At 43.0% G+C, this 10,993-nt stretch overlaps 1 protein-coding gene across 1 annotated transcript in view; it reads left to right on the top strand.

Moving 5' to 3' along the window:
• Window positions 1-1,481: 1,481 nt before the first annotated feature.
• Window positions 1,482-10,993, top strand: part of CTTNBP2 (cortactin binding protein 2) — a 77,643-nt gene continuing 68,131 nt past the window's right edge. Inside the window, 1 exon segment of the mRNA XM_027659356.1 lies at window positions 1,482-1,805. Within this exon segment, the coding sequence (XP_027515157.1) occupies window positions 1,737-1,805 (69 nt within the window). The 5' untranslated portion in view covers window positions 1,482-1,736.

Here is a 10,993-nt window from a genome sequence, read left to right as displayed (position 1 = left end):
TATTCTCAAACAATTTAAGAAACTTCAGTATTTAAAGCCATTCTAGAAAGGAGTAAGTATGACAGAGTTCATAGGAAACAAATGACTTTTCGTTGAGTTTCTTGAAGGCAAAGCACCAAACACTCTTCCAGATTTACCTAAATAATAACTATGAGCCATGTATGTTACTTTGCTGTCAATAAAAGCAACAGTTTATCCTAAACAAATTAAATGGTAACAGAGTGTTGGGAACTGAGAAAAACAAGTTGGTTTAGGCTATGTGTCATCAATAGAGTTTCTCAGCTTCAGTGGTGGAAAGGATGTGAGCACTTACTACAGTTATAAAAATGTAAAACTTCAGTAGGAGGAGACCTAGATAATTTTTAAAGAGAAAGAAAAAACAAACCCTAAACCAGAAAATATCTGTTTAACTCGATTTTATATGCCCCATGATGGATCGTATACACTGCTTTCTGCTCATGCTGTTCAGTGCACATTTACGTTATGGTTGGAGTTTATTGTACTAATCACTCATCAGTTCCCTTTCTGGTAATGTAAAGGGGAAACGTTCATGCATGTTTTTACTTCCATCCTTAGGAACAGCATGCTTAGAAGAACATTTGCTGTCTTTGATGAAGGCATTGGTCCACTTCTGTCTGGTCAGGGTGCCAAGGGAGTCCAGCATGAATCTAGACTTTAGGCAGGCCTATGAAAGAGGAGCCCGACAAGGCTCAGAGGAGCCTGCTGTTTGTGGAAGTTATATGTGGCTGCAGAGCAAACAGTGTTGCAAATCCAGCTTATAATGGATGTAAAGTTGGTTCCAGTGGAGTGTACATTTGGATTTGGTCTTGGTATAGGTCCCCATTGCGAGAGCAAAGCAGACTTTGAGGAATCTGGAGATGGGCAGTGCAGCAGAAGTGGAGGGGTGCTCCTGGACATTGAGCCTGCATGGTAGTGGGTTCAGCTCAGCTGCTAAAACCTTCCTCTGGAGGTGTTAGAACAGGATTCAGCTTTGGTACCCGCCTGGAATGGCAAAGGGCAACCCAATCAGGGTGGGCTTCAGCACTGGCTCTGAGAGGTGCCAAAGCATTGGGCCTGATACGTTGGAGGTCCACCCTTACACAGGCTCTGAAAATATGCCTTGAAAATAATCCAGCAAGCAATGGCTGGCAGCAGAAATGTTCCCCCAAATCCCTCCACAGGGCACGGGGAGGGACAGATGACTCCTCCAGTCAGGACCCCCAGATGATGCCCTTCCCTCAAAGACTTCATCTGGTTTAAGGATCTCACTGATCAGTTAAGCCAACCCCACTGCAACCCCCCCTTTTTTTTTGCCCCGTCCATAATCTTTCCTTTCCTTCTCCTGCTGCCAAGACGCGGGGGAGGGCAGGGAGGAGAGCAATGCCTGCGTGGGGCCCGGGTAGCGCGGTGGCGAGGACACTCCCCTCCGCCACCATTGCGCGCCGGCCGCCCGCAGCGGGGTCTCGCTCCCCCTCCGCCCGGCCCCGGGCCGCCGCATGGCGGACGGGGAGCGGGTGGGTGGCGAAGTCCGAGCGCCCGCCGGCGGGAGTCGCTCGCCTCGGCCGGCGCAGGGGCGCCTCGGCTCGGCAGCCTCGCCTGCGCGGCGCCGCAGGGGTTAAGCGCCCCCGCTCCCGGCGGGCTCGCTGCCGGCGGGGAGCGGGTTAAGCGCCTGGCGGCGACGGATCCGCCACTCGGCTCCGCACCGCGCTCCGCGCTGGAGCCGATACAGCGGGAAGATGGCGACGGAGGGAGCGAGCGGAGAGCCGGGCTCTGGCGGGCAGGAGGACTCGGCGGCCACGGCAGCGGTAACCGGCCTGGCGGGAGAGGGGGGTGCGACCCAAGCTGGAGCGAGGAGGGCTCCCCGTGGGTTTGGGACGAAGCGGCGCTTGGAGACCTGCCTCCCCCGCTCCGTCCCTCCGCCCTCCTTCTCCCCCGGGGCGGGACGGGGCTCGCTGCGGGACCCGCCGCCGCCGAGCCCCGTCCCGCCCCGGGCAAGAACAGAGAGGGGCGCGGGATCTCCCTGCCTGCTGCCCTCTCTCTTCCTTCGGCGGGGGCGGTGGGTTTTCTCCCCCATTGTTCCTTCACGCTACTCCGGCCCGGGGTGGGTGTACGGCGCCCGTGAGGGACACGGAGGGGGCTCCTCTCCGCGTCCTTTTTCTCTCGCACCCGCCTCCCTTTTCCCGCCGCTTCCAACAGCGAGGGAGCTGCGCTCCGGCTCTCCCGGCGGGCTGAGGTGCTGACAGAGGCCGGGGCACCGGGACCTGTCAGATCGGGGTGGGGGGGAAATGTTGCTCATTAACCCTTTGCCGGGCCCGCAAGGCGCTTGGCTTTAACCTTCCTCCTGTGAGGCGTTTTCGGCGCTGGGGCACTGTCCTTTCCCCCGCCCCAAGGCCCCGTCCCGAGCCGGGTGTGTGGAAGCGTCCCCGCTCCCGGGCCCGCGCCCCAGGGGCAGGATCTGGCGCCCCGGTTAAAATATCTCCAAGAGCTGAGCAGAACCTCCCTCCCTGCCGGTGTGTCCTTTCAGCGGGTGGGGAGGCCGCTGGAAGGGAGGCGGAGGGATGCAGTTTGGTGCCAGCCGGTGGTTATAGCGGTGCCGGGGGGAGGCTACACTCCCCTGGGTTAGCGCTGGGCTCCCCGACCCCAGACAGGGAGGCAGGGCTCGTCCCCTCGATCGCTTTGCGCCTCCGCTGGGCCCCGGCTCTTCGCCTCTGCTCTGGCAGACACCTCTCAGCCCGGCAGCTCTCCCTCGCCCGGCGCATCCCAGACCTGGCGTAGTCCAACCTGCCTGGGGACCTCCCGGGCGAACCAGACCCTGGTAGTCACCTGGCTGGCAGCCGCAGGTCCAGAGTCAGGCTGTAGATCCTCGGCCTCGTAGAAACATGCAAAGTTCGGGCAGTAAAACCGCGGTGGTGCGCCTTCTGCTTGGGATCGTTCCTGAAGGCGATGACCCCCGAAGGGAGGGGACACTAGTTTCTCTGAAATTTAGGTTATTGCTGGCATTTTATTTTTTATTGGCTTGTTTACTTTCAAACAGGCACCACTTCTTATCTGAAACCCTGTTCTCGCTGTGTGCTTAATTGTCCTTGTGTGTTTTAAAGTCCGCAGTATTGTGGAAATTGAGTTTTACTTAAAAAAAGTAAACCTTACAGAGTGAATATTTATAACATTTGTCCTTTAAAACAATGGCATAACCATGGCATAAATGAATATCAAGATAAAAATTCATAAAAGCAAACAAATATCTTAAAGCCCTGGTTTTGACCAAAAATATTTATGCAAAATTCTTTAGTATATTCATATTAATACTGCCTTAATTTTCAGTTTTAAAGACTCAAACTAGTAGCTTGTAATCAAGTAGCACTTCTATATTGCCCTGTTAGGCAATGCAATATAAGCCACTCATGCAATTTGGTGTTCTCATTGTGAAAGGTAGGAGTGAGAGCTCTACGCTGCACACTGATTTTAAAATTTGTTTTTAAAACTGAAGAGATGCTAGGATGTTGCTCCCTAACAAAAATAATACCTATACTTGAGCCATAACAAAGTATATTTTTAAAAATTATTGCTTTAATTTGTAATTTGCCTTCAGTCATTAAATATTTAATAGTATTTTTTATCTTTTTTCCCTTACCAATATAGGCATTATATTGTTGATTTCATTTTATCTCTTGTACAGGAAAGTAAAAGGAACATCTCTGTGCAATGAAATTATTTTAAAAAGGTGTTCACAATACTCCAGTATTTCTTTTGAAGGGATTAGTATGAATAGCTTATTTTCTGTCTTTAAACTCGAGATACAGAATTATGAATTCGATCACCTTGCTTACTTTTTGGATAACAGTAATCATTTAGGTGAATATCTTTTAATTCACACTAAACTTCAACTTATAACGAAGTATTGTGTTGGGGTTTTTTGTTGGCCTTTTTTTTTTTTAATTGTCAGAATCTTGATTGCAGAAATGGTGCAGTAAAAAGCTATGAGAACAGTATTTGTAATAGTAATGTGTTAATGTGTAAATTTTATGGTGTAAGCAGAAAGTATGTAACACAGGACATACCGTAGGGTTTCCTGATACTAAATACCGTTATTGTGTCTTGATACACTATCAGTAACATTACTGGAAAAAAAAGACTTTTTCAGATCTTTTTAGAATCACTGTAGAAAAGGAATGAAAGTGCCTCCCTCCCTCCTTTTTTGCATTCACCAGGGAATTTGACTGAAAAAACCTAGACTTTTATAATGTGTTACATGTAGGAACAAGGCTGATAATCTTGTCATTCTGAGTTTTCTTGGATGGAGCACATAATTTGGTAAACCCATCACTTCTTTCTCACAAAATACTGGTATTTTTATCATTGTCAGGATAGCAAGGAAGAATGGCAGGGGAGTGGTTCTGGTCCTTTTTCATACCTGCACAGCATGATTGCACTGAAGTCAGGGAAATTATATTGGTGCAGTTTGGACTAGAATTGAGAGAAAACATCTCTGTGTGTGTTTTAAAACATCTCTGAATGACTTCCATCTGCATAGTGTCTACCAATAATGATTATATAGTAGCAAGAAATAATCCAATTTGACAGTCTTTTTGTTGAAACATTGAACATCAGCCTGCTGTGCATAGAGGGTTGGCTTATCACACACGATAGCTTTAGTGTAGCTGTAAAAAAGCCTATGAAAAGCCTGTTATATCAATCGTAAAGTTTGTTAAAATTATTCAGTAAAATTTTGCGTTTTATTTTGCTTGACCAGTGATCAAAAGCATAAATGTTATTTTTCCGTCAAAGACAGTACCTTCTACTGTCTGTAAAGCTGTACATATAATGGATATTGATAGAGTGGAATCTTGACTCTTCTAAAATGTGTAGGGATTTTGCTGCTGTCTTCATCAGTGAAAATTACATTGAGAATGATGTGTGCACACACCGAAGGGTAACTTTGGGTCGCTGTGGGTCACACAACAGTACAAAAAAGTTACGCTACATAAAAAACTATCAATAATAAAAAAAAAAGATAAGTGAAAAGAAATTCCTTGACACTTTGAGGTGACTTTTTGGGGTATTTTATGCTTAGCTTGGTATATTCACTATCGATCTATAAGAGTGTTCATAGTAGAACTGCCATTCTGGTCAATATAGTGAAATGCTAAATTATGGTTTGATCATATCAATTATACAGGCTGATTTAGATCAGTTGGAAAGATTCTTATCTGGAAGATACTGCAAGTAGCAGAAAATGAGACCATAGCCTTGAAAAGCAAAGACTGTATCTTATTAGAGATTACATCCTGGAAAATGGTCACCTGCAAAAGGACTAACTACCACTTTGATCATCTGAATAGAAGTTTTCAGTGTAGTGTTATTATTCAGAGAAGTTATTCTCTTCTAGTGAGATGTGCGATGCTGTTGTGGTGTTTCAGCATGTAGGTGAGATGCAGAGAGCACAGTTCTGTCTATTTTAGCCCTGCTGCTCCTCTGTGATGAGAGATTGGTCTTGATCCATGTTGTGGTGATGTAGTTCAAACCTCCTTTCTTTCTCTCCTCCCTCTTCTCCAAACTATGGCACTGCCTTTCCTGTGCCTTCTGTTCCATGACCTGCAGCACATCCTCTCTTCTTGTGTTGTGAAGATCTTTGGGGATGAGAAAAGAAAGCCACAGAATGTAGACCACTTAGTAAATGTTCCTTTCTCTTTCAAATGTGGACTTGTTACACTGTCTGTCATTAGAGGTGAAGTACAGAGGGGCAATGCTCTGAGCCGGATGTGTGAAAGTGGCAGGGAGATGGAAAGCTGTAGGATGCAGTTCTGTTGTTTTCCCAACCATTTTCACTTCATTTGTGTAAGCATTGCTTTGGCCTGAGAGGGGATATAGCAGGATAGGAATAGAGATGGAAATAGGGACAGGAAGGAAAGAGGTCAGGAAGATAGCAGTCTGAGGTCTGACTCTGCACCTGCTCCTACCCAAGAAAGGGATCAGCTGATTTACAATACCCTTATAATTCTTGAATATGTAAACCAGAAGGTGTCAATTAGGCTTAGGGAGGATGTACTGGTATGTACCTTTAATTCACAAACAATATGTAAATTAAAGCTTTCTTGGGCGTTGCTCTTTCAGTTCTCTTGTAGCCCAAAATAACGTGTAAAATTCTGGAACACTTAGAGATAGATTCAACAGTGTGTACCCATATCTGTACCTAATCATATACTATTTGCCTTAAAAGTGACTTATCTGAAAGCAACTTGCTGAATAGAAATTAACCATTAAATCTAAGTAAGAATTTAAACATGATTATTGAAGGTTTATGGGCCTAGATCCATAAAAAAACATGTAGTTACCTAACCTGCACTGAAATAAAAATAATGAAGTACCTTTGTGGCTGTTAATAGATTGCAAACATGTTTTAACAGCTATGACAATATCTGGGTATGTGTAAAGGTCAATGTCTTACTAATTTTGGAGGGGTTGGGGGCTGGGTTTTTTCTTGTTTCCAAAATAAATTTCCCAGCTCTGAGGTATAGTATATTTATGGTTAATGTTGAAACTGTTAAAGGTTTTGCTGTTAGTTCAAGCCAAGAAAACCCACAAACAGCTAAACAAAACCTCCCCCATACCTTTTAAAGGAAACCTTTGAAAAAACCCAGAAAGCAAGGGAGCTGTGCTTGGGAAGAGGAGTGCAGAGTAAGCAGGTAACTTCATGTGGTGAACAGTCCAATAAAAGTCATTGAGCTAATGGGTGGGCATAATTAAATGCATATACAGTGACTTCATGATCCCTCAGGTGTTACTGTGAAATTATTTATGAGTCTTGAATGTTAGCAACAGATGATAGTCTCTTCAGCAAGAAGCTCCATGTTAGTTGAGGAGCAAGTTCAACAACATTACTTTTCCTTGGAAGATATTTCTCTGCCTTCATATTTGTTTCTGTTACTAAGAACATTCCTAAAGGTCATATCTTACTTCTTAAGTTCGTCTTAGGTGAGGTGGGAAATGGACATGTATTTTTGCATCAGATAACTTCTGGTGAAATGTGGGATCATAGATTCTTACCCTAGTTTCAGAGTAAAGAACAAGCCTTCCACAGCCAAAGCAATAAATTGTAGATTTCCCTGAAGTGTTCATGAATACTATGTGGTATTATAACCACTTCTTTTATCGGTTTCTCTGTTTGCAGAGTTTTCTTTATTAGAAAAGGGCTAGGATTCATTTGACCACATACCCACTTCCTTTTATAGTTGGTGGGGTGAAGTAAGTGGTTAGAAGGAATAACCTGGTTTAGAAATAAGTTTGTGAACTTCTCTGGTTTTGAGTGAAGTGACTTAGACAGCTGGCTCTTGGAGGTATGGATGGGGTTCAAGACACTTAAATTTAGGTGTCTATATGTATGTACAGTGTTTAATATCCTATTACAGTCAGTGGAGCCATGAGCAAATAGTTCTGGTGGCTGGTTAGCTGAATAGCTGTTTTGTCTGTTTGACTAGGCTGGTCCCTAAAAGGGACATGAGGTACCTGACTTACATAGCTGATACCATTAGGTACCTCACTTGCAAACATACATTCAAGGCATTCACCTTTAGATGTCTTGGTCCAGTCTTGCAGGCTTCCTTTAGTGGCCCTTATATGATGCTCTGGGGTATCCTAGCTGGCCTTCTGCTACTGGTCCAGTTGCCATGGATGATTCTCCTAAGTTCTGTATCATATCTGCCTGTCCTAAAAAGCTATCTCTGATCCCTGGGACATTTCAAATCCCACTAATTCTTCTCCATAGGCAACTAAAGAGAATTAGTCAAAATAGATATTTATACTTGATCAGATGAGTTGTACCTGGGGGATATACTTGATGTTGTAAAACATATGAATCATGGTTGTTTCCCTGGTGCAGTTGTTTCATGAGTCTGACAGATGTGAGGCCATTGTTATTCTAGAAGTTTACTTTGTATAGCCTAATAGGTAATAGCAAACCATTTTTATCTTTAGAATCTTCTCTTGGAAATCCACTTTCTGAATCCTCAAGATGTGCCTTGATTGGAACTGAATATAAAATATGTATCTACAAATGTAGATATGTACCTTTCCCTTTCCTTCTGAAAGGACTATATTTTTTGGGCAGCTTTTCCCTGTGTCTTTTCCTGTACACCATTTTTATGCTTCTCCCAGCCCAACTCCTGCCCTTCCGCTTCAGCCCTCAATTATGTTCCATAGGTTTCTTTCCCAAGTCCTGGGTTATTACCCACTTCCAATTTTAAAAGGCTTTCTGAGCAAGAAGGAGCTTGTTTTCTATGGTCATTTGTGATTAATTCACAGCTAACTTGTTTCTTACCTGTGTTCTGTTTAGGGAGAGTACAAAGTTGAGGCTTTTATACTTTAAATGTCTATTCAGGCTTCTGCTGCAGGCAGCGGAGTGTTTAACAGTTGCTGCGATAGCACAATGAACAGAACTTTTAGCTCCTGAGACTGCCAGTACCATCAGCTGGGCTAGGTCAGCAAAACCAACTTTTGGCACTGCCAATCCCTCACAATATTATTTTCTATTTTTTTTTTTAGCAAGAGCGCTGTGATGAATTTAACCATAAATACTTTTACTGTTTCTACTTCTAAATTTGTATGCTTGTGCGAAGGAGTCCATTCTGTTCCCAGGCCTCATGGTGACCTTCCAATTCCACCTTCTTTCCATCTTTTCCAAAGGTGATTGAGGTGGTAAAGTGTGTGTCCAGTTTGATCACTGCTGTCCTGAGTAGTCCTTCTCTTGTTCAGGATGGATGCTTTTTTCCTCTTTTTGGTTCATGGCAGAGCTTCTTTTAGTCTTAGCAATGCTAGCATCATTTTACCTGTACTGTTTTTGTGATGCAAACACAGGTAGTTGAATGAGTTTTAGCTAATAAGCAGTTTGCTCTATTGTCAGTGCACTTGCTGCCAGGCAACATACACCCATTGCAAAACTGAAAAATAATGTGAAGTTTTAGAGACATAGAGGATTGAAGTAGTCTTTTTAGGGTACTTTATTCTTATAAATCAAATCAACCAGACATTTTAAAATCTGAAAGAGGTAGAGAAAAAATTATCTTGTGTTTTGGTTGTTCTTACCAAATGTCTCCCTGGGACAACATGTTCAAATATCCCTGTTGTAAAAGTAATACAGTGCCTGGCTTGGTTACATAGTTGTTAAGCTGCTGGTTAAATTGTTACAGCTTGGCATTCTACCAGAGGTATTGTAGCTAAACCCTCGATGACACATAAGCCATCAGCTACTAACGCAGTCTTTATTTTCTGGAGGTCTAAGATTTATTGCTCCACTGGAAGATGTTAGGAAGATTACTTTTCTAGATCTGACCAGCAGTTTTCTCTATGATTTGGCCAAGCAGTGCTCCCTCTGAATAAGAACTTTGGGCAAGCCCACCATGACTGACATCTTGATTCCCAGAAGATGGCACACAGAGTGTTTAAGAGGGAGGATAGTTTCGTTTCATCATATGCTTTATCTACTCAAATGTCTTAAAGACATTTTTACAGCTATGCTTGAGAATATGTTAGGGTTTTTTTAAATGATATATTTTAGTCTAGTTAGGAAAGGCTACATTGCTGCTCTGTAAGTGTTGATTCAGAAATGTGCATGGGGAGAAGGTGTGGTAGCGTCTTCAGTGACTGCACACTCCTACCCTGTGTGAGTGGATTTGAGGTTGCTTATCCATAGTGAACAAGTCTAAGACGTCCTTAAAGTACTAAGATGTCATTCCAGTTTCAGAATTTGTCAAATGCAGTTATGAAAAAAAAGCTTCAGTGGGAATAAAATTATTCATAAACAAGACCTGAAAAATGATGGTGGTTGTCTTCATTCTAAAAAGCACCCTTTCTGTTTATGGGTCTTTTCTGGTTGATTGTGGACAGTTTCAGGAAATTTTGTTTGTTCTTCATATAGATGTGAAGACTTGTCTGGTGGAGTGTGTAGCATGGAGAGTGTGGGTAATAATAGGTTACATTTCTTGTGCTTAAAGATCAGAGGGCATCAAACAAAAGTAGCTGCTGACAGCAAAGGTGGTAGTTCTACATATACTGTGTAGTTGTGCTGTGGAATGTTGTGGATTACATAGAGATTCAAAAAGCAAGGGGGCAAACTCACAACAGATATGTCAGCTGAGGGCTGCTACATGCAAAATGACAGTTTCTGGCTCAGAAGGTGAATTAGCTGCATACTGCTTGAGGTTAGGAGAGTATTTCTGGGAAGTATCATTATGGTCTTGTCTTGTTCTAGTGCTGATTTCAAGGCATCCATTATTGTCTGTTTTTGGAGCCAAGATGCTCGGGTAAGCAGGTTTTTAGTCGGATATGCTAGAACTGTTCATATAGACAGTGGTTTTGCTAGTTCTTATTTCAAGTTTTTAAAATTAAAAATATAAAAACTAAGTTACATATCTTGTTGGTATGTTTTTCTGTAAACATTTCTGTGTGTTTATTTATATCTAACCATAAATTACCAGAGGGCACTCTTAGTTTCTAGTTTTTGCTGTCTTTTCATATGTTCGTGTGTACTTGAACAAAGTTTTATGTAATTGTTTGATCAGATGCGTAGTTAAAAATCTTATCGCTGCATCACATATGTTGAGGAACATCTCTGGTTTGTTAAGAATGGAAAAATGTTTTCATTTATGTCTTAGGGAAGACCGCAAAAATTAGAAGTTTCACCTGTGATGTACAGTCTTTTGACAAAGAGCTGTCCTGTGTTATACCTCCTAACAGGCTGAAGTTACTGATTTTGGCAAAAGACTAGGATCACGTTTCTTGTACTGTACTTTTGTGGATGCCCCTCTTAACTTTGTCCCTGTCTATCAGAAACCTTGGGTGACTTTTTGTTGTCAGAACAGACAAGTGTATTTTAGAAAGGAAAGGTAGTGATTAAACCATTGAGTGGGGGCTTAAAAGACTGTTACTGAATATTATGTTTTATACTACTTGCTTTATATGTTTGGAAAAAACTATCTCTGCATCAGTTTACCATCTGAAA

This window comes from Corapipo altera, unplaced genomic scaffold (assembly GCF_003945725.1).
Source record: "Corapipo altera isolate COAL_440 unplaced genomic scaffold, ASM394572v1 1, whole genome shotgun sequence".
Taxonomy (NCBI): Eukaryota; Metazoa; Chordata; class Aves; order Passeriformes; family Pipridae; genus Corapipo; species Corapipo altera.
Note: the sequence above shows the minus strand (reverse complement) of the source record. Positions and strands in the feature narration are given on the sequence as shown.